Source organism: Marmota monax, unplaced genomic scaffold (assembly GCF_021218885.2).
Source record: "Marmota monax isolate L192 unplaced genomic scaffold, Marmota_monax_Labrador192_F-V1.1 WCK01_AAM20220418_F8-fsc00146, whole genome shotgun sequence".
In the NCBI taxonomy this organism is placed as follows: domain Eukaryota; kingdom Metazoa; phylum Chordata; class Mammalia; order Rodentia; family Sciuridae; genus Marmota; species Marmota monax.
This window is the reverse complement of record NW_026694096.1, coordinates 800,134-825,336: the sequence shown is the minus strand read 5'-3', so window position 1 is coordinate 825,336 and position 25,203 is coordinate 800,134. Positions and strand designations below refer to the sequence as shown.

At 32.0% G+C, this 25,203-nt stretch overlaps 1 protein-coding gene across 14 annotated transcripts in view; it reads right to left on the bottom strand.

Moving 5' to 3' along the window:
• The window catches only part of Ppfia2 (PTPRF interacting protein alpha 2), a 441,884-nt gene that overhangs the window by 126,034 nt on the left and 290,647 nt on the right, over positions 1–25,203 (bottom strand). For all 14 annotated transcript variants that reach the window (XM_058585759.1, XM_058585763.1, XM_058585758.1 and 11 more), the window contains one exon: positions 3,687–3,803. In XM_058585759.1, the coding sequence (XP_058441742.1) occupies positions 3,687–3,803 (117 nt within the window). The remainder of the gene's footprint in view (positions 1–3,686; positions 3,804–25,203) is intronic.

Genomic DNA, 25,203 nt, shown 5'->3' with positions numbered 1-25,203 from the left:
GTCACCCTGACATTCTTCTTTCCCAGAGAACAACAGAGTACATTTCCAGCCTTAGTTCACCTGCATCAGTGTTTTCTTTGCTTCAAAAACTCCTGAAGCTGGGGTTGAGGCTGTAGCTCGGAGGTAGAGTGCTCAGCTAGCTCATGCTAGGTGCTGGGTTTGATCCTCAGCACCACATAAACATAAAATAAAAATAAAGTTAAAAAAAAAACTCCTGAAGCTTTTTCATATGGCTGACTCCTTATGCTTTTATCTTAACCTCTAATATCTTGTAATATTTCTTCTAAACTCTATTATCTTTTTGATATCACATTTGTCGTATTTTGTAATAACCCTTCAGGCATCTTTATGTGTCAATGTAGATTCTTACCAAATTTATTACAGGTGCTATGTCTTCTGAATCTCAACCATTGTCTAATATTCTATTGATCCATATCACTTAGCAAATATTTGCAGCTGAGGTATAAAATTGGAAGTACAGAATTGTGAGGGTGAGCATTATTATCTCTTTTACAAGAGCAGTATGTTTATTTTGAAAATTTTCAAATTAACTCCCTTCAGAAAACAACAGAAAAAAGATTATTGAGCCCAGTTCTGAACAAGGTAAAATTCTGTGCTTTGAAAATTTTCATTATTTTATTACTATTTATATTCCTCTAAAACAAAGAAGTTTAAGGTCATGCAAAAATCATTTAAACTTCTGCAGTTTCAGTTAAGCTTATTATTTTTATTGTTTTTGTTTTAAAAGTGTTAATAATTATAGGTCTTTTCATGAATAATAAGAGCTATTTCAGAGGGTGTTTTTATGAGACTATTTTTGTCAACTATTTTGTCAACAGAGTTCTTAAGCCACTGATGAAAAACAATCTCTTGTTGGCTAACAACTTACCCTGACTATGTAATTTAAGTAATTTTATTGCCTCAAAAAAGGGTAATCCTTGTGACTAGGATTGGTCACATTCAGAAATTTCCATAAATCTAACAATAGTTTTGCATTTCCCTCCTGAACACCAGCTTTGCAATTTGCACATTAATACTAGAGTTATCCTATACTGATAAGCTTTATTATATAGATACTCACCTAAATAATAACCTATTTTCCTCTGTTTAACTGTACCTTTAAAATGTTCTCAATAAAATATTAGGTGATAACCTTTAAATTAAATAATGTCAGGTTAAGAAATGTGATATAAAATGAATCATCCTGAGAAATTAATCACAGGAATAATATGAATTGAAATGTAGTTATCTTTAAAGTTAGAGTAAATATTTCACAGTATCTTGTATATAATTTTAGATTATACTGAGGGATATGAGCATGGTATTAATAAAAGTATACCATTATTTCCAAAAACCTGGAAATCATACTGCAATAAGGGAACATAAAAAAAATGAATATCAATCATCACAATGTTTAAAAACTTTAGTTATACCCACACAAAGAATGAGTGTGTGAGCAGTGGTCCAGAATTTCTCTTCTTTGTTGGTTGAAATGCCTTCATCAAGAATTGGAATGCAAAAAAAGTTACAGACAAATGCTTTAGGTCACCAATGATTCAGCATCTTTCATGTGTACACTTGTATCTATGAAGTCCAAAAGAGATGAAAACAAAGTATACAGAAATGTTGGTTCTGATTCTGTAAACAGAACCATAAAACTAATCTGATAGAAATAATCTTGCATTCTGTAATGTTTGGATACATTAGGGGCTGTACCTTGAAAAACAGCATTGCCATGTGTCACTGCAAGATGATGATATGTTCTGAGTCATGCATCATGAGAAAATATTTTCAAGTGAACTCTATAGAGTGTACTCACACCCCAGTAGATGATATAGCTTACTGCACCCATTATGGCTTGTAGCATCCTATATGCTATCTATTGTAGACTGCAACACAACAATATCTGAAAAATTTAAATGAGCTTTCCTTTCTCCCCATCTGTAGGAGTCCTACAAGAATGCTTAGGGATCAAGTAGTTTATTAGTGGATAGACAAGATCTCAAGTTCTTTACACTTGAGAAAGACTCGTTCTCAATTATGAACTGGAGTTGCACAGAGTGTTTTAGAAAACAATATGTTGTAAATGTCTATGAGAAAGGCTAGAACCTGAAGCCCATATCATATCCAAATCAATGGGATTCTCTAATTATCTGAGGAGAGCAACAACAGCCAGTTACTGATGACATAATTTAAGCAAAACAGCAATGGAAATGCTCATGATGGTTTCCCTAAATTTTGTTCTAAGTGCAAATGTTTTGTCTGTCTTGCTAATATGTTGACTGAACTAATATTAGTTTACGTAACTGAAGAAAAGAAAGATACTTTTTTTTTCTAATCTCAGACATAGCTTATAAAATCTGACTCTACAGTTGCAGTTAATATTTAACACTTAGCTTGTATTTCTATAAAACTCATGGATAAAGGCCAAAAGAGTGAAGTCTTCAATGAGAATCTGTTTATTTCTCAGCCACCATAATTGAAGCCCATCTGTGGAAATTAGTCTAGTTTACTCAGTTTCCCTTGTACTTGTACGTGAAGGAGGAAACACAAGAAGCTCTTCCATTTGTTTCAAAAGCACAAGGGAGGAAATGTCCAATTTAGTTTTTGATAAGAAAACAAATGCCACTTGCTTTGTTTTACAGTCACTTTTTTTCTTAATCTCTAGGTTTTAGAATCTCTTGATGGTCACAATTATACCAATTTAGCTACCTGACTCATGTGGGCTTAATGATTAAGGGAACTTGACATCCAGAGTAATAGCTTGTCACAGACAAATACTTTTGGAGAGTCTTGTGAGTTCCAAATATCTGATATGCAAATTTATGAAGAATTTTCATCTAATTGCAGACCTACCAGTGATTTACCTCCTTCTTCTTACATTGGAAACAAATTTAGCACAGAAAAGGTCTTTTGCTAGTGGCCTTGTTTGTTCTTCCAGAACAAAACAAGGAAAATACCAAGTCAAATAAGAGGTTACCAAAAAGTTTTTGCAGTGATAAACAATAGATTACTCACCAATTATACATAATAGCACTTAAAATACTTGATAATTCAACCACTGCTATTGCATTTTAAATAGTTCTGAATATATATAATTTTCATATATATGTGTGCATGTGTATAAATACACACACACACACACACACTTTATATTGTATACTTTATAGCAGTGTACCATGGTGCATGTCTATAATCCAGGCTACTTGAGAAGCTGAGGCAAGAAGATTGCAAGTTCAAGGCTAGTCTGAGCAACTTAGCAGGATCCTGCCTCAAAATAAAGAAGAAAAAGCACTGGAGATATAGCTCTGTGGTACAGTGCCCCCGATTCAATCCCAGGATTGCAAAAAATAAAAATAAAATAAAATAATTGTATATTTTATATATTTATTATATATAAATTCAATTGTATACTTGAATTATTTTGAAAAGAATCAAATTAAGAGTAAGTAAAGAAAAGTTTAAATATGTATATTCATAAGTACAGACAATACTTACACATATGTATTATTTTTAAAATAATCAAACTAATAATAAGTGAGGTGGGAAATCCCCATAAACCTTTGAACAAAAAAAAAATCAAAATTAAAGAATGTTCTTGACATGATTTTTATACCCCAAGTCCCTGTCAAATTATATATAGCAAATAAAAATTATTATGGAAGAGTATGTCTCATGTGTCAGACCTTTTCGTGGACTTTCTGGCCAGGTTCCATCCCCTCAAGATGCTCTGACTCTGTGGATCCCTCACTTGACGCCATTTTTCTTTGTATATGAACATTTTGCTCCCGCAAGGCAACAATCTGCAAAATAAAAACATTATTCCTTTAAAACTTAAACAGACTAAAAAAATTAAGTTGTTTGTGGTTAATAACTAATGAATAGTAATAAGTGGTCAAAAACTAAACATTAAATTTTACTCATATTATTTCAAAAATATTTTTAAAATTTAGACCAATGTTTTAAATAATGAGAATTCATAAAACCTCTCCTGCGAAAAGATTAAAGCTTTGTGAAATGTATGTAAGAAATACTTTCTAATCAAAAAATTTACCTAGGTGGAAGCCTATCTAAAGGAAGATGTTGATCTGACCCATGTGTAGTTGATTCTGAAATTACTTTTGAAATTAATTTGTGAGATTTCATAAAAAGGCTTATTGTCTTTACTTTCAAAATATGTAAGAAACATAAATGAAAAGATTGAAGATTGAAGTTTAATTATGGTCATAATTGTTTATCCTGCAGTGGTAGCACATTTGCAATTTAAAAACAAGCAAATACAGAAGCTGGATTTAAATAATTTTGTAACACTATCATGAGAATTTAGAATCAAATTTGTCTCAACTATATTTTATTGTCCATTAACTTAGCATTTATCATCTAAGTTTTCTTTTTCTGCAAAATATTTCAGAAGCAATTAATTTTTGTAATTTCCAGCTCAATTTTATAGACATGATTATTTCAACTAAGAAATAGGTTCTCAAGTAGTTGTAGTATACAGGAGATTAGCAATATACACAGTGAAGTACAGTATTCTGACCCTTTTAAGATTGTATGTTAAAATAGATTTTTTTGTAGACACATAATTTCAAAATATTTTTCTTTATGTTAATGTCATAATTTATTTCACAACAAATGTTATTATTTTATCAACTCAAAAAATAGTATTTGATCTAGGATAGATCAATTTGTGGTATTTAAAATACAATAAATGATATTGATATAATCCACAATAGGTAGCAAAACATAAAATTGATCTAATATTTGAAATGATGAGACCAACGTATCACACACATAAATAATTACTAAATAATGTTAAGGACATCAAGAGGTTGGGTATTTGTGGTGTTGCTGTCAGTCAATACTTTAGTACCTGAATCTGCCAAAATGTGCCTCTGAGGTCAAGTGAACTTATACATGACTCCTGGCATCTGAACACATAGCCTGTCATTTCATCAGGGCAGATCATCACATAATCAAGAATAGCTATGTGAATGTTCTCTCTCTTGTAGCACTGCAATCACCAAATAATTGGTTCCTTCACTCTCATTCTTGCAAATCTACAACCTGTTATCCACAAAGCCACCAAGTGCATCCTTATCTGGAAGTTAAGTTGTACTACCTTTCAGCTTCCTAAAAATCTACAATGTTTTCCCAACTTATTTAGCTTATATTTAAACTAATTACAAGTTCTATACTATCCTATATGATCCCTTTTATTTGGGAACACTAGCCTCTTTTTATTCCTGAAACATACCTAAAACTATCTTCCCCGGAACTAAGGAACTCCTTTGTCTTTTTACAGGAGCCATGGAGCCATTTTTTTCTGTCAGAGCTGATAATATCCCCCAGTGTTCAAAACTCAGCTGAAATAACTCCCCTCAGAGACAATGCTCCTCCTCAGATAACACTTCTCACAAAACTTTCCTGTTTATTTTATATGAGTCTATAGCATTTATTAAAATGAAATATTTTATTCCTTTATTTACTTCACTTTGCTTGTTTATGCAGCTTGCAGAAGTCCTAATAATACCACATGGGTAACTCATTTTCAAAGGTATAATTTACTGAAAATAAAATTTTCATATGAAACAGCCACATTTTTATATGCAGGCTATTCAATAAAATATGTTCACTGAATTAATGAATGGCAATGAAAATAACGAATGTAAATCTAATTAATTCATTGAGTAACAACAGAAAAAGATTTTGAGTGCATGAGAAACTTCAGACATTCCTTTTATATTGGGTAACATGAAAATGGGTTACATCAAAGGAAAAAAAAGTAATGAAAAAGCTTCTAAGAAAAGCATTTCATGTGACTTTAACATAGTGCCTGTTGTACAAAATATGTTACTATTGATTCAGTGAAATGTTTTGATGAATTTTTTAAAAATGTAACTATTATGTACCAACATTCTACAAGATAACATCCATGGCTTAATAGATATGTTAAGACAAAAGTATCAGTACATTAAAAAATTCTATGCATTTTCTTCTAGTATTTAATCTACTTAGAAATGAAGCAAGACCATTTTATAAAACATTCATACAAAAAATTTAACTTTCAGTTAACTGATGAATTTCCATTTGTCTAATATGAAAATTAGATAAATTCTAACTAATTTGATAAATTCTAACTATGTTCTAGATCCTAAAAGGAAAATAGAAAAGGGAAGACATCTATAAAATTTTGCTGAATTATTGAAAAGATTAATTAATATCCCTATTTAAAAAAACACGAAAACACTAAATTCATTGAGAAAATACCATGCACAAGCATGATTATTTCACTGTTAAAAATTATAAACTTAATTAATTTTTTTCCCAAGTGTATATGTGTGTGTTTGTGTGTGTCAGTTAATTCCAAGAAAGACATAGTTTTCAGACACTAACATGCAAACTTTTTAAAATAAGTCAAGTAAAAAAAAAAGAATCTTTCCAAACAAGAGAACAAGGTACTTTATTCTATGTTCTCTATCACTCTAATATGATTCTATCCTGCTCCACTTTCTCCAATAACAAATTATTCTGAGTAGTTATGAAAGCAAAGCTTCAGCATTTAATTGTTACTAGCTGATTCTCCTTTTTACTCTGGAGGAAGTGAGGGATTCTCTCCTAGTAATTTAACTTTGGGGGTTGAGCCATCTCGTCAACATGTTCTAAGAGTGAGAAGGTCACTGGTCACCTCCAAATCACTGGTGTTAGAGGTAGTACAGGCCTCTTCCAGGAGAAGTGGACACAGGACAAGGCTGAAAAGTCAACTGGGAACCACAAACAGAATAAAAAGTGGATAATGGTCTCAACATGTTCTGTGAGCTCTCACTGACAGGGAAAGCTATCAGAGGGAGGGCCCATGCAACCTGACTAGAATACTGCAGTAGGTCTGCATCCTTACTGCTAAACAACATAGTCTCCTTCAGTAGGATGACAGCAAGTGAGAGGAACCACTTCTACATAAGCCCCATTACACAGTTCTTCCAAATTATCAAAAAGCACTCAAAATCCACTATGTACAAGCACTAAACTACCTTTATCTGAGAAAGAGGTACTATTCATATTTTTAAAGATGATTAAACTAACATAAAGTTAGATAAATGAAAAGAATTACTACAGTTTGAATGTGTGTATCATCCCAAATATGTTGACACTCAAGATGCAATGTGATAGTATTAAGAGGTGAGGACTTCAGGAGGAGATTTAAGTCATGAGAACTCTGACTTCCTAAATAGGATTAGTATCCTTTATAAAATGGATTGAGGGAAATAGCTAGACTAATTTGCCTTTTCTATCCCTTTTTACTATGTGAGGACATAACTTTCAAGGTGCCATCTTAAAAATAGACTAGGCCATCACCAGATACTGAACTTGCTATACCTTTACTCTTGGGCTTCCTAAAATCCAGTACTGTGAGAAGCGAGTTTCTACAGTTTATACATTACCCAGTCTCAGACATTTTGTTACATCAGCACAAATGGACTGACAAGAACTAAGTAGGAATGAAATAAAAGTTAATTCCATAGATTTGAACTTTCTGCATTATAACAGTGACTCACAAGGTTCTGCATTTGCATTTATGCTGTGTTAAATCAAGGGAAGCTAATAAGAACTGAAGAAGAAGAACTGGAGAAGAAGCCCATACAACCTGACTAGAATACTGAAGTAGGTCTGCATCCTCACTGTCCTTTTCAAGAACAGATATGTTCTCACCCTGGAACCCTTTGTAATCAAAGGTTGGACCCTTCCCTGGACAGATTCACATATAAGCAAAGTTTTGTGTGCATTTTGCGGGGGTATTAATACACTCGTGGCTTATGGAACTCTGTTCAAGAGAAAGTTTCTAAAATTACTTTAACTGATGAGCCAGCAATAGTCAAGTGTCTTTTAATCCAACATCTCTTCACATTTTTTCTTGGTAACAATAGCTTATATATTCGAGAAATTTCCTTTCCTATTTCAATCTCAGCAAGATTTTCAATCAAGGAGTCAATGGCTCATGAAAAATAGGTGGGCACATGATCCAAGCTAGGCCAATTGGAGTTCTTCAAATGCTTCTGGATGAATTGAGGTTGGGGAAAGGGGATTCTCCCGATCTGGTATGGAAGATAAGCTGGTAGAATTCCTATATATGAATAAATATTCCTATATATGAATAAAATAGGTGTAAAAGAGATGGATCCCTGAATAACTATTTTGGCTCCTTATTCTAGCCACTCTTAATTCCCCTCTACCTATGGCATTAATAATATGAAACCAGAATACGTATTATATACCAATATTAATTTAGAATGTTTTTTCTTTCACTTTCAAAAAACAGTGTCCTTGCAAATGCATTAGAGAACATTTAAGGCAACAAATAATATGAAATATGTAAATGGAGATTTTGCAGAATATCTAAGAATTCACTGAGAAGATAATAGCAGAAGGCAGAAGACATTTTGGGTGGATAGAAGAGCACAGGATCATTGTATTCCTAGTACTTTGTATTCATAGTACTCTAGGTTACCAAGGGAAAACAAATCTATATATGTATACAGATATCTGAGAGATGATGGAGGACTGATTGACTAGCAAAGCTAAAGTGTTCAAACTCAAACTTGGATTCTCTGTGCTTCTTTCTTTTTTTTTTTTCTTTGTCCTGATCCTTATTTGTGTTTCTTGGTTGCTTATCAAGCTTCTGACACCTGACCCATTACTTCTGGGCAGTCCAAAAATCCATGTATTTCCAAGATAGTCTTCCAAGTTTCATTCTTGTCTTTGTCTCTATCAGGTTGTTTTGGGCTGTTATCAATTTCTAACTCCATACAATAGACTACAGGTGGTCTTGGTGACCAGTCTTCCCATCTGGAAAATTTCTGAACCTTCATTTATTTTTCTCCTGGATTATACTCGTGACACTTCTAGCTCTTATGCCAGACTCTTCTGTCTCTTTGCCTTTGAATTACTGTTTTCTTTGACATCTGGATAGATCAGTTCCTTTCTCATGCAGCTATTGAACACTGATAACTTACTAGGTATTAGAGAAACAATGAGAAGAAAAGGGAAGAAATTCTTGTCCTAATGGAAATTTCATTCTTGTTGTAGGAGAAAAAAATATAAACAAAAATAAGTAGAGCACATTTTAAAGGATAATAATTAAAACAAGGGAAAGACACTGGGAAGTATAATTTGTGTAGGAATGAAGTGATTTCTGAGTATGGATTTGAAAACAAGAGGAAACAACCAATGAGGATACCTGAAAGAAGAACTTTCCAGGCAGAGGGTTCAAAAATGTAAATTACAGTTGAAAATAAATGTTTAAAATCCATTAAAAAAGTTTCAATGAGTTCCTCAAATGATGTAAAATGTTCTCCCTAAAATAGCGGAGGTATTGGTGAAAGTTGATACCTTGGAAACTATATGATCTCTCTCTCTCTCTTTCTCTCTGTACTGGGGATTGAACCCAGTAGGTGTATTACCATTAAGCTCTATCCCCAATCCTTATTTATTTATTTATTTATTTTGTGATAGGGTCTTACTAAGTTGCTGAGGGTATCACTAATTTTTTGAGGTTGGCCTCAAATTTGTGACCCTCCTGCTTCAGCCTCCTGAATCATTGGGTTACAGGCCCATACCACCACAACCAACTTTTATATCTCAAATTTTAGAATTTCTCAAAGATTTAAGATGTATGGATTAATTTATTTAATGAATTTGATTACTGTTCTGAGCTCAGACACTGTTCGGGAAAATGCAGAGAAGGTGCTTCTCTCATGAAAATCACATTCTAGTAAAAGATAAAGAAGAAAGTAGTAAGACTATAATGAAATAATAATAATTTATCAAGCTCTTAAAATATGCTAGAAGCAGGCATACATTGTATAAATTTGCTTATTTAAATAAACTTTTCATCTATATTATCCTTTTAAATCTAAGTTTAAGATATTATGAAAACAAACCCTGAGATAAATAATTGAGTACAAGTATTTTATTTGGGAAGTCATCCCAAGAAGCATGAAGCATGATGTTCCTTAAATATTCTTGAAAAGCCAAGGATAAATATTGGCCCTTTTAGTTTTGCTGGTTGTGTGATCCTGTACAAGTTACTTAACCTACAACTCATTCACTATTTCTATAAGGTAGGGCTGCGTAAAAAGACCTACCTTACAGTGCATATGTGCTGTGAAGTACTTAGTCCAATACGATGTGCATTAAATATATCTTCATACTCATACTCCATGCTCTAATGTACTGAAAGGCTTTCATTCAGTCAGTCACACATTTACCACTTTGGCTATGAGTTTTTATACACACTTGGGTTGCCCTTTCGCCTTGTTGAACACTTATTCATTTTAGGTCTTTAGAATGGATTCTAGGACCACACCCTCTCAGAGAAGTAAGAATTTACTTCTTCATGAATTCTTCATGACATAAAATTATAACTCTACCCCAATTGTATGTTAGTATTTTCACTACCCATTTTGATACTGAGTGTTTTGAGATCAGGAATTATACCTATTATTTGCCCATTCTTAGGCCACAAGCTGACAAATAGAAGGTATTCTAGAAATATTTATGAATTGTCAAATGGTTGCAGACTCCATGAGTAAAAAACATCTATGGGGAGTTGGAAAACTTGGATGGAAAACTGTGCAGGATTTGTACATGGAGAAAATTAGTTATCCATATAAGAAGCTATATGAATCTGAAAGCTTTCCAAATGCCCATCAGGTTAATTAGATGTGGATACTGCTTCAACTAGCTATTGAAGAACTCACTGGAGAATTAAAAGAAAAAGTACTGATAGAGCTTTGTAGGCTATTCATAGCTATACTGTGAGGAGACAGAATAGAAGACATACTATAGAGGCAGAAAGCAACTATAGAGGGGAGTGGCAGAAGATAATAGAAGAGAAGTTCAATGAAAGTCATCAAGAGATTATGTAAATGTAAAGTAAGAGGCAATTTCATGTTGTCTCATAGTATTGTCAAGATACTTTCAAGTGTATTGCAGCTTAACAGGGCTCAGATGCATCAAAATACAATATGTTTATGTGATTTAGACTCAAAATGGATTTGCATTAGATAGCAAAATGGAATTCCAAGAGTATCTAAGAAGCAAATTCTTCTAATAGCATTCTTTTTTTAAAATTTATTTTTTGTATTGGTTGTTCAAAACATTACAAAGCTCATGATATATCATCTTTCATACATTTGACTCAATTGGGTTATGAACTCCCTTTTTTACCCCAAATACAAATTGCAGAATCACATCGGTTACACACTCACATTTTTACATAATGGTATATTAGTGACTGTTGTATTCTGCTACTTTTCCTATCCCCTACTATCCACCCTCCCCTCCCCTCCCATCTTCGATCTCTACCTCATCTGCTGTTGTTCAATTCTCTCCCTTGTCCCCCCCTTTCCCCTCACAACCTCTTATATGTAATTTTGTGTAACATTGAGGGTCTCCTACCATTTCCATATGCTTTCCCTTCTCTCTGCTTTCTCTCCCCCCACTCCTCTTTGTTTAATGTTAATCTTTTCCTCATGCTCTTCCTCCCTGTTCTGTTCTTAGTTGCTCTCTTTATATCAAAGAAGACATTTGGCATTTGTTTTTTAAGGATTGGCTAGCTTCGCTTAGCATAATCTGCTCTAATGCCATCCATTTCCCTGCAAATTCTATGATTTTGTCATTTTTTAGTGCTGCGTAATACTCCATTGTGTATAGATGCCACATTTTTTTTATCCATTCATCTATTGAAGGGCATCTAGGTAGCATTCTTAAAGTGGGACAAGAGAAGCAGTGCAAGCTAATTTAATTTTCATTTGATTTTTCTTTTTTTTTATTCAGAGAATCTAATGTATAGGACATTTCTGTGAAGTTTGATAAAGAAGGAAGATAAGAATTAGGAGTTTAGAAGCTAAATTCCTAATTAATAGCTACTGGCTATAATGATAGCTGTCACATGTTGGACATATATCCCCTGTATGGTGTGAGGTGATTTATATGCATTATCTTATTTACTATTTCCAATAATGTTGTATTTTGAGTACTTTTATTTTTATTTTACAGATGAGAAAATTAGCATAGAGTACGTAAATAATGTACTTGAAGTCATATATTAAAAGATACAACAGAGAACATTTTCTAATTTAAATAGAATTCTTTCAAATCTTATGCTTTTTAACCATTATGCTATAATACCTTTTGATAATTAATGAAATAATTCACTGAATACACCATACAAGTATTTATCTAGGTCAGGACTACAGATATGTGGTCTGAGAGCTATGGGATTTACCTACTTTACCTTGGCAAACAATTTGGAAGCTATCTTCAAAAACTGTTAGAATATGTTCTCAGTTATTTCTAGTAATAAAAATCTTACTGTCTACATTACTTATTATCATTTTTCTTGTAATTTTTGTGTGGCATAGGTATTTCAACTTATCTGGAAACTTTCCAAACTACTTTTGAAAATAAATCACATCCACAAAAACTCCCAAGAGCTAATTGGACAGGGACCCTCATTCTCATATTTTAAAATTCATATTTGCCTTCACCTATTTTACAACAATTTCCAAGCAGTATCCACATCTAATTAACAAAGATTCTTTTCATCTATTTTTACACCAGATTCAATTAACAATTCCAAGAGTGAGACTTACAGAAATCTCACCACACCAACATATAATTTGCTTCTACATAGATATTCTAATTCTAGCTGAATTCCATGCTTAGTTTACATTCAGATTGCAATACTCAAAAACAAACTAAAAAAAGAAACTAGCAGAATAGTAGAGCTTTACAATTCACACTGAAGCTAACTCTCCAACCACAATGGCTCAGATTTGTGTTGTTATGTGTTATTTAGGAAACAATAAATATTGGGACACTTATTCAGACGAATTAAGGATGCTGAACCAATAGTTATTTCACTTTCTAGTTCTGCTTTTGTAAATAAGATTTATAGACAACATATTAAAGCCCATGTGCAAAGCAACTTCATGTATCTGAGCAGTTTGCTCAGACTGCATATAACACTTATTTTAAGTGTTTTTCAGAAAACAAGGATAGACTGAAAAATTCTGAAATGGCATTGTTCTAGTAAATGACTAAATTCCTTTGGGATAAAAATCAGAGGTTTGACTAGTGAAAATTTGTCTTCTGTCAGTTAAAACTAAAAAGACAGATAATTAATCAATGATTTAATAAATGAATCCATTGATCCTAATGATTGATCAGATAGTTTGGAGGTGGAGAAAACAAGCCTCATTGTATGGTTGTTTGGTCAAGAATTATTCATTGAATGAATGAGAACATTCTATAGTCCTTTATTTTCAACTTCCTTACACTCTAGTTTTGGTTGACCAGTCTTCCCAATTCTTATACAGATGAATTGCCTAAGTGGTAAAATTTAAAAGTATGTTATTAGAAGGTTTTTGATGACCCTCTGATGGATATGCAGTACATGGAAAATACATGAATTTTTTTTTTCCAAATTTTTATTGGAACTGGTTTTGCTTATGTAAAACCACAAGGATAATTTGACCATGGAATTCAAGATTAATTTTTAATAATGAAAATATTAAATATTAAATATCTTTAAAAAAAGAACTAAAATGCATATCTGTAAAATTCTGTGGTGTTAATAGTAATAAAATTTCAAACTATGGTTCGGTTAAATTTGTTTATTTAAGTGCATGCCCATGAGATCCACTTTCAACAATAGTAGTTTCAATAGTAGCTGAATTTTTAACATAATTATTGATAAATATTTCAAATGAAAATTGTGGCTCTCTACCATACTGTCTCCATTGTTTTCATCTTTCTAATCACTAATTCAGTCATTATTGAATCATATTTTCTGATACTCACTCTTTATTTTCACTTATTTCCACCATTGAAGTAGTTTCCTAATTTTTAAAATGAGAATAAAATCAAACATTGGCATTTTTATTAGAGGCAACCAAAAGGCTACAGATGATACAAAACAATTTGAGTTGGCCAGAAGAATTACTGGACGTCATTAAGGTCCAGGACAGCCACCATAGTGAATTAGTTGCTAAGAGTGGTTTAAGGTAGAAAAATAATAATATAAATTGAAAACGCTGTTAATGTAGGAAGTTCAAAAACTAATTTAGAGAAAGAAAAAAAAAGTCCTAAATAGTTTTCTAAAAGTGGCATTAGTAGGAAAACACAGGCTGGGCAATTTATATTCATCACTGAAAGAAAGCTAGCCTCAATTCAAAATATAAATAAGTAAATGCAGAAGTATGGAGGGGTGGACAGTGTTTATTAAGGTGAACAAATTTCACTGAGAAGGAAAACACCAGGGTAAAACAACTGCATTAATTCAGTGCTGAGTGCTGAGAATGTTGGCACTAACACAGGTGAAAGTTTTAAATTTTATGAAGGAATACGCTACAATCTCTATCACCCTAGAGGATGACATTGTTGGTAGCCCCCCACTATCCTGGAGAAGGCAGCAGAATCCTACTGAAAAAGTGAACTTGATGTCTCACAACAGGAAGAGCCAACAGAGTTTATTAAAGCTGTGAATTATTATAAGGTACTTCTTTGTACAAAATGGTATCTTCCTTTAGCCACACTCCCCACCATCATATCTGTTTCTCTTCATACTCTCTAAAAATCAAAATACAAAGTATGCTGATTTGGCTTGGTCTTTAGCTGAAGGCAGAAAGGACAACTGATTGCAATAATTAACTCTCCTCCCACCTCAATAAAAAAAGAAAAGCAACAATGGGGAGACCAAGTTGTGCTGAGAAGAGTCAAAAGCAAATGAAATAATCCAATGAGTCCATATGTGATTAAATCACACAGCAGGACGTATGTTCTGTGAATACAAGTCCCTTTTCTCAAAAGTCTCATTAAGTGTTCATTTTTTTTAATGAAATGTCTTAATATATGAGTAAAATTTCCCATTTTATTTATTTTATATATGCTTGGCAATATTGGAATATTTTGAGCAAATACTGGTTATTAAATTTAAAATGTAAATCTACAGAATTCTAATCACATATTTATCTTTTGTTTATTCAAGTGTGAACCATTGGCTGTCAGGAATTTTTGGATGTTTTAGAATTAGCATTCTGTTTAATAGCCCAAACACTGTATAGTTCCATCAACAAAAATTTGAGTCTTTAAAAATGTCACATTAAAGTCAATCTGTCTGATGATGGACTTATTGATTTTCATATTCCCCTTTCAGCATCATGAGATTTGATCTTCTCAGCCAGGCATGCTTAAAACTATAAGTACATACTTGACTCTCTTTTCTTTTTGTTTTGTTTTGTTTTTCCCAGTCAGGGAGGAAGTGACAAAATTATAGGCTGTGTCCTGGAACTATTCTTTTTAGCTCTCTATTGTGGAAAGGGAAAGAGTCTTAAGGGAAAGAAAAGCATTTCAAAGTGCTTGAAAAGTACTTAAGAAAATGTAGAAGGCAGAAACAATATCCATTAGTCATCCTTGCATATAAAATAGCCAGCCAGGGAATTAAAAAGGATTTATCCATTTAGTTCCTTCCTTAGAAATAACAAAGGAAGCATACTAAACCCATTATTCTGAACAATTCTCATTAAAGTGATCCATTTTCTTGGGTTCTAATGGTAATTATTATGTGTTATATTCATCTGTATTCATTGAAATTTCATTTTTATGTCACTTTTAAGTGGGTTCATATTACAAAATGTCAGTAGGGGAAGGGGCACAACTTACATGCTCTTTATACAATTATTTTTATGAATAAAGAAAAGGAAGTTTACAATGAATGATAAACCTCTTCCTTTCCCCAGCACATTGCCACCTATTCAGTCCTACTGTGAGCAGAACACTCTGCCTATCTAGCTATCAGTCTAATCATCTTTGAAAGGGGTTAGACAATGTCATGTCTACAAAGATAAAAATGACATTATAAACATCATTAACACCAATCATTTTTACTGAAAGATTCTTTGGGCCAAGCAGAGTTTTAAGTTCTTTACATGTATTACTCATTTAAACCTCATATGAGATAATTTCTATTATTATGGTTAATTCAGAGAAAAAGGATAAGGAAATTGTCCATAGTAAAGAGTATACAATGGCAGAATCATTTAGAGAGAAACTTAATTGTCCTAGGTGGGGATTATAACCCCCTGTTGGAGTATGTTTGCTTCTTTCTTTATTAATTTTCACTTTTTTATTTTTTGCTCAAGTAGGAATACATTTTATAGCATCAAATTAAATTTATATAGAGAGTGACTAGTTAGACTTGCCACTTTCCCTGAGCCTGTCCAAATTAATTTCTAAGTACTCCTAACTAAATGCTTTAATAGAATATTTGATAATTTTTGGTTCTTCTCATTTCTATTATTTTAGGTTTGCAAGCTATAAATGGTTTTACATTTTTGAATGGTCAAAAAAACTGAAAGGAGGGTTGGGGCTTTAGCTTAATGGTAGAGTGCGTGCCTAGCATGTGTGAGGCCCTGGGTTTGATCCTCAGTACCACGCAAAAATAAATAAATAGAATAAAGGTGTGGTGAAAAAGTATTTTAAAAAACTGAAAGGATATAATATTATCTGACAAAAATTATAAGGAATTCAATTTTTAGTGTTCACAAATAATTTTTTATTGGGACGAAGCCAAACTAATTTGTTTATATATTGCCTGTGACTGCTTTTACTCCACAGTGGAGCTATAGCCTAAAATGTTTACCAGTAGGTTCTTTACAGAAATATGTTTGTCTGGTCTAGTAGTTCTTATCCATTTTTTTAAAAAAGCAAAAAAAAACCCCAACAAATCATAAAAGCTTGTCAATCATATAGAAACACACGCACACACAAAAAATCTCTGAATGGCTTAAGTAATATTTAGCAAAAAGAACAAAACAAGAGTGATCATTATACCTGACCTCAAGACATATGACAAAATTATAGTAACCAATTATCATGGTACTGACATAAACCTCAACAAATATCAATAGAAGAGAATAGGTAATCCAAAAATGAATTCACACATTTATAGACAACTGATTTGAGACAAATCTATAAAAATAAACATTGGAGAAAGCTCAATATCTTCAATAAATGGCTCTAGGGAAACTGGTAATCCATATAATAAAGAATGAACTAGACCCATATCTCTCACCATATGTAGAGTAATTAAGTCAAAGACATAAATTTTAGATCTGAAACTACTAAACCTCTAAAAGAAAACCTAGAGTAACTACTTCAAGACATTGTTATAGATAGCATTTTTTGGTTTTTGTTTTTTAAATGATCTCCAAAACATATGCAACAAAAGCAAAAATAGACAAATAAAATTAATATATAGCCAGGCACAGTGGCACATGCCTGTAATCCCAGTGGCTTGGGAGGCTGAGACAGGAGGATAAAGAGTTCAAAGCCAGCCTCAGCAACTTAGCAAGGCACTAAGTAACTCAGTGAAAGCCTGTCCCTAAATAAAATACAAAATAGGGTTTGGGATGTGACTCAGTGGTTAAATGCCCCTGAGTTCAATTTCTGGTACCAAAAAGAAAAGAAAAGAAAAGAAAAATTGACTTAAATCCTCTAAGAAGCTTCTTTATCACAAAGGGGGGGGGAACTTAAGAGACATTGATAGAATGAGAGAAAATGTCTATGAACTTTATATCTGACAAGGGGTAAATATGAATAACATATTGAGACTTTAAACAACTAGCAAAAAAATAACCACACCCAAATAATACAATTAAAAATGGACCAAGATCTGAATATGCATTTCTCAAATGAAGACATACACATGGTCAATAGATATATGCAAAGTTACTAAATACCACTAATCATTGGGAAATGCACATTAAAATCACAAATAGAACCTCTCTCCAGTTAGAATGGCTGTTATCAAAAGACAAAGAATAACTAATGATATGGAGAAAGAGGAACTCTTATGCACTATTGGTGGATATATAAATTAGTACAACCATTATGGAAAACAGTATGGAATTTTCTCAAAAACAAAAATAGAACTACCATATGATCCAGCAATTACACTACTGCTTATATATCCAAAGGAAATGAAGTGAACTGTCAAAAAGACACCTGACCTGGAGCTGGGGTTGTAGCTCAGTGTAGAGTGTTCACCTAACACATGTGAGGCCCTGGGTTTGATCCACAGCACCACATATAAATAAATAAAATAAAGGAATTATAAACATACACACATACACACACACACACAAAGACACCTGTCCTTTCAAGTTTATAGCTTCATTACTCATAATTGTCCCATATGGAGCCAACCTAAATTCCATCAATATATTAAGACATATAGAAAATATGGTATATATAGATGATAGGATACTATTTAGCTATAAAAAGCATAAAATTATGTCACCTTCCACAACATGGGTGGGCCTGGAAAACATACATTTAGTGATATATGCTGTATATTGAAAGATGAACAAGAAATGTTCTCACTCATAAAAATCTAAAAAACTTGATCTCAAAGAAGTTGAGAATAGAATAGTGCTTACCAGAGACAAGAAAGTCTAATGGGGTGGAAGGAAAAAGAAAGGAATGTAAATAGGTACAATGCCATAGTTCGATAGGAGAAATAAATGCTAGTGTTCTATGGCACACCAGGGTGGATGTAATTGATAATAATGCATCATATATCTCAAAGTAGAAGAAAGATTTTGAATGTAATCAGCGTAAAGAAATGATGAAAGTGTAATATACTGGATATGCTTTTATCCTCAGTTGATCATTACCCAATGTATGCATGAATCAAAACATCACAATATCTCATAAATATCTATAAATACTATGTATCAATCAATAAAGTATTTTGTTAATCTTTTCAAGAAACCAACTCTCTTTCATAATTCCTTTATATTATTCTTTTCATCTCATTTCATTTTATTCTGCTTGGATTTTGGTTGCTTCTTTCCTTCTACGACTTTGAGTTCAGTTTTTGCTTTTATAGAATGTGAGATGCATCATTGGGTTGATTATTAGAGATTTCTCTATATTTTTTATGTAGGCAATCATTGCTATAAAACTCCCTCTTTGTACTCCTTTTGTTGTCTACCACAGATCTTGGTATATTGTATTTCCATTTTCATTTGAATCAAGAAGTCTTCTAATATCCCTTCTGGCTTCTTTAATGACTTACTGTTCATTCAAAAGTTTGTTGTTTAGTCTTCATTTGTTTGTATAATTACTACAATTTATCTTGCTGTTGGTTTCTAGTTTCTTCCTATTGTGATCAGAGAAGATGTAGGATATTTAATTTTTTTTTGAATTTTTAAATATCTGTTTTGTGGCTGAAAGTGTTACATAAGCTGATAAAAAGAATGTATATTCTGCTTCTGCTGGATGGAATGTTTTGTATAATACAAATTTAATCTATAGCCAGAGTTAACCCTGATGATTCTTTGTTGATTTTTGTTTGGGTGATCAACTTCTTGGTAAAAGTGGAATATGCAAGTGCCCCATTATCATGGCATTAGGGCCTATCATTCCCTTTTGGTCTGGTATTGTTTATTTTATAAAACTGTGGCTTTGACATTCAGTGCACATAGATTTATAATTGCAGTACAGTCTTGATGAATTGAACATTTTATAGTGACCTTTGTCTTTTCTTACCGTTTTTGTCTTATAGTATATTTTGTCCAATATAAGTATTACTAGTCCTGCTTGCTTTGGGGTTCTATTTGCCTGAAATATTAATTTCCATCCTCATACCTTCAGTCTGTGTGTACAATGTAGGCAGCATATTTTGGGGTATTATCTTTTAATCCAATTAGTAATTAAGTCCTTTAATTAGATAGTTAGGACGATTAGCATTCATAGTTATTATTGAAATGTACTTAATTTTTTCTGTCATTTTATTGAAGTTTTCTTGAATATTCTTTGTTCATTTCTTCCTCTCCTATTCATCTTTGTGGTTGTTGGTTTACTGATAAAATGATACTTATTTTTTCCTATTTCTCACTTGTGTATCTAGTTTTCTAGTGGGATTGGGATTTATTCTTTCATGTACTTGGTGGTAATTAGCTTTCTTTCACTTCTGGGTGTAGGATTCCCATAAGCATCTTTTGTGAGGCGGGTAGTGGTCATGAATTCCCTTAATCTATTATTTTCATAAAATATCTTTATTTCTCCTCCAAATTTTGAAAGCTAGCCTTGCTTCATACAGGAATCTTAATTGTTAGTTATATTTTCAGGAACTGAAATATATAATTCCATGTCCATAAGTCTTTATAGACTTTATAGACTATTTCTTAACAGACTTTATAGACTATTTCTAACATAGAAATCTTATGTTAGTCCAATGGGTTTATCACAAATATGACTTGTTACTTCACTATTTTAATTTTAATAGTCTTTCATTTGTTCTTTACTTTTGATGGCTTGATTTTAATATTTTGTGTAGAGGTTCTTTTCTAGTCATGTCTATTTGGTGTTAGAAAGGGCTCCTGTAACTGTATGCCCACGTCACTCCCAAGCTGTGGGGAATTTTCTGCTATTATTTCATTGAATAGGTTTTCTATCTCCTTAAACTTTATTTCTTCTCCATTGGATAGGCCAGTTATGTAGACATTTGATCTTTCAATTGTGCCCCAAAGAGCTTGAATGCTGTCTTTATTCTTTCTTATTTTTTTTCTTTATATCTGTCTGGATGTAATATTGCAAAGGACCTTTCAGGTATTCTTTCCTAGTCTGTTGTTAAGGCTTCAACTGAACTCTTAAATCTAATTTTTAGAATTTTTCATTTCTAAGATTTGTTTGGTTCTTTTTCAAAGTCTCTTTTTGCTGAATTTGTCATTTATATTTCTTCAGTGTTTTTTTTTTAAATTTCATTTAAATATTATCTGAGTTACCTTGGATTTTATTGAGTTTTAAAAAAATAACTCTTTTGGATTATTTTATGGACGTTTCATCTACTCAATATCATTGGAATCTGTCACTAGAGACTTAAGAACTTTTGGAAGTGTCATGTTATTATTTCATATTTCTTGGGGTTTTGTGTTGAAATCTGTGCATCTGTTGGAATGGATGTCTTTTCTGCTTTTATGTGATGACCTTAGCAACTGGATTTTTCCTGATGTGTCTTGGGGTATTGGTTTGGTGTGCAAAGTTGAGTTTATTTCTAGATGTAAAAATGTGTTATTATTTCCCTGAATCTTCCTTGTGTTGAGTGGGTTTGAGCACAGTGTTCATATATCTTAATGATTATGCTAAAATTAAATAATTAAAAAACCACATTGTCTAAAAAATTAAAATATTATCAACTTTTGACTTTCTAGTTTAAGTAATTGATGATAGTTCTTGAATTGATTATTATACTAAGAGTAGTAAAATGGTGGCTTTCTAATTCCATCTTTCCTGCAATATTGACTATCTTTAATTTTTTTGTAGAGAAGAATTTTCCTACACTTACTTGCATACTGCTTAACTAGACATTGTACAAGGGAAGCTTAATTCTTTCCATCAAATTGTAACATTTAGAATAGAAAGTTGATGACTTAGCAAATACCAATGTTAAATGTGTTGGAGAGGAAGAGGCTGATAAACACAAGGAGGGAAGTTTTTTTTTTTTTTTCTCTCTCTTTTTCTCTCATTAGTTCTATTGTGAATTTGTCATTCTATATCAATACATATATATCTACTTCAAAAACATAGTGTTTAGCCTGTCCTTGTTTATCATGAACAGTAAGTGACTATACTAAAATTTCTAGTGCACTATAAATGTACTGCAATTTTTATCTTTAAAAACTCTTTCTTTTTCTCTGTCTCTATTTTTCTTTCTATCCTGACTTAATAAAACTTCCATAACATATGTTCTGATTCTACTATAGTTTTTTACCTTCCTCTTTATTTCCCAGTGCAGTGCTTTCAGAATGAAAAATTGTATGCTGGCTTTAACAATATGTTATTAACTAACAAAAGAGAGATTATTTACAGTAACTAAGTATTAAAATATTTAATCAAGAATGAAAGATTAAGAAGATTTGTAACTATGTAGCAAAGGATTTGACCTTGTCCAAAATGAAGTTAAGCCTTGGTACAGTACTTAAGAAGCAACAAGTATCAAACCTGATAGAAGTATCTTTGTTTAAGTAGAAGGCTGTCCATGATGAGTCTTAAGTAAGGGAAATGGGATGGTCATACTTGATAGCCTTAGGTTGGGGCAGCTTATGCAATAAAGAACAATAATACAATTTGGGGTCTTTTGTTTCTCAAACTAGAGACTGAGACAAACAACATGGGTAATAAATAAATTAATCATATTATATAATGATACAACAATAAAATTCTGGACACCAAAGTTTGAATGAGGTTTCCTAGTTTGTAATACTCTGTCAACCATGGATTCTATAATAACACATCCTTAGTATAATGGAAACTATGCTTGGAACACTGCTAGACTCTGACCTTTGCTTTTCTTCCCTTGGCTGATTTTAATCCATATCTTCTACCTAATAAACCATCTCTGTGAGTATAATTTTCAATGAGTACTATGTATCTTTCTAGTGAATTATTGAAACTACAATTGGATCTTGGAATGACCTACACTTGCACTGATATCAGAAGTGAGGGGGGTCTTGTGGAGTACTATGTCTTTGGACTTTATAGTTTAAATAAGCTCTGGTCATGGCATAGGATAAATACAGTCTCTGATATAGTATTATTTGACTTAATAATATATTGTTTTTATGATGGTGGGGAAATGCTACATAATCAATTAAAATCACACTTAAAAATTTGGATTCTGATCTTTTCTCAGGCTAAGAATATGTTGTATGAGATTCTGTCACAATGATGAATAGGGGCAGGGAGCAGCAACTCTCAGTTGGCCACATGATAATAATGGTAAACAACTAATACTCCATAGTATAAAAGTATTTTTGATTTATGAAATTTCCAACTTTTATTGGGATGTATCCCCATCATAAATTGAGGAGCATCTGAAGTAGCTAATCAAATTGTGAGATATTTTTCTACCAAATTTTTAAAAATAAAGTCATTAGTAGTTAAATTATTAACTAAAAATGAAAGCAGTTAATACATCTCTTTTTTCATCTACTTCCTTTTAAACTCTAACAGTTCAACTATTTATAATTTCTGAATTTTTCAGTATTTCAGAACCACTGTACTTTTCCACCAAATAAAAAAATGGAAACAAGGAATTCTGCATGAATCCTCTAATCGTATTTTGTATAACTTGGGATCTCATGTTTTCTAATGTAAAACACAGGGGTCATTACAACAGTATTATTTACTTCAGGATCTAGGTCAGAGGCCTAATTACTGCAGCCTGCACAAAGGGAGAAGATTTGGATGAAAATTATACAATCTAGTATTCTAATTTTCCCAAACAAATGCAAATATATGGCTGCTTTAATGAATTTTTCTATGAAGTTAAACGTTTAATTTTATTCCAATTCTTGGCACTTTTTAAAAGTAGGCTAATTGAACTAATTGGTTTAATTCATGCCTTATTAATTTAGTTAAGACCAGTTTTATCTCTCTTTCAATATAATGAAGTTATGAGCCTTGAAATAATCCATGGAAACATAATAGGAAGATGTCATAATAATTTAACATAATGGGAGATTAACTGTTGATTTAGAAACATACACAATTTTTTTTATATTTAAAGAAATTTTGTGATTAAGCGAAAGGCCAGACAGCACAGTGTCTACTGTTAAACACTTATTTGCAGAGTCAGACCTCTTGAAGTTGATTCCTGTTTTGAAATGACACCACTCAGAACAATTCACTTAGCTTCTGTCTCAGGTTCTTAATTTTCAAAACGCTAATAATAATTTTTATTTTCGTCTATGTTAAGTATGATGGTTATCCAAAAAATATATGTGTTTAGGGAAGTGTATAGTGCTTAGCATCATCCCAAGTAATCACCCTCCAAAATTGTGTTTGACATTCTTTTTAAGAAACACATAAATAGTGAATTGAAAGACCATTGCAATGTAGTGCTATGGTATCATCCTACAAACAAAAAAGTTATTTTAAAATCTAATAATAGGAGATTTAGTCCTAAGTAGAATGTAAAGTACTGCTATTTTGTTCACTGTCAAGTTCAAACTATCAACAGAAATGTGTTTTTAATCTGCTCAAATAATAATTAATGCTGGCCTTCTGAGAACAATTGTTTTCAAAATAACTTTTGTACATTAAGTTTCACAAAGTTTTTCCATGTATATTATCTCATTCATTATGTTATAACTCTGAATCATAGGCAGGCCCAAAATTTATTATAATTACATTTCTCAGATAAAAAAATCGAGGGGTAGATAAGTTACATAAATTGCTAGGTGTTACAGAAATAGTAAATAATTGATCTTGGACTAAAAATTGAACTTTCTGACTTTAGGTTTCATTCAAATAGTTTAAAAGATCAGTAATTCACTAAAAAAATAGCCTTAAAATTAGTAAGAATACTCTCAGAGAGAAATAAAATGGGTCAATGATGTCTATGATTAAAGTACTAATGTTAAATATGATCTTGCTGCTAATAGAAAAAAAGTTCAAAATCTCATGCAAAGATAAAACAACCACATCCGTGACTATAAGAACAACAAATTCTATACTGTCATCAAAGAAAATATTCTAACCAAAACAGGAAAGAGTGTCTGAAAAGATTTGTACATAGACTTTCAATGTCTCATACACAACAGGCAGCAATTTTAACCTATTTTAGACAATTGCTTCATACAAGTCTTAGAAATAGCCCAAACAGTGGAAGTGGCAACAGCAATTTTCTTAGCTCTCTTTTCTTTGTTGTGTTTTAACATATGTTGTCATAAGACTCTTTGATTCCATTTTATTTGGAAAAGAGTCTTTGTACTGAAGCATATAATTATCAACAGCAAAGAGACATTTTCTATTGATGCTAATAACTTGGGTAATTTACATTTTCTACAGTTATCTTTATAATAAGAAATCGTATGCCTTTTTGAATAAATACTGGTTTGACAAGACTGAAACTTTTGGGTTTACCAACAAAAGAAAAAAAGAACATCGTTAAATCATCATTCAAATCTACTGTGAAGTATAACCAATCAACAACTCTATAATTTTATAACTCAAAATTCCAACAGGAAGAATCGGTTCCCAATAATTTTGCAGCAAGTGAAAAACCTAGTCTCAGAGTGTTTTACATTGTCTTCAAGGGATGAAAGTTGAGCTGCAAGGATATCATTGCCGAAT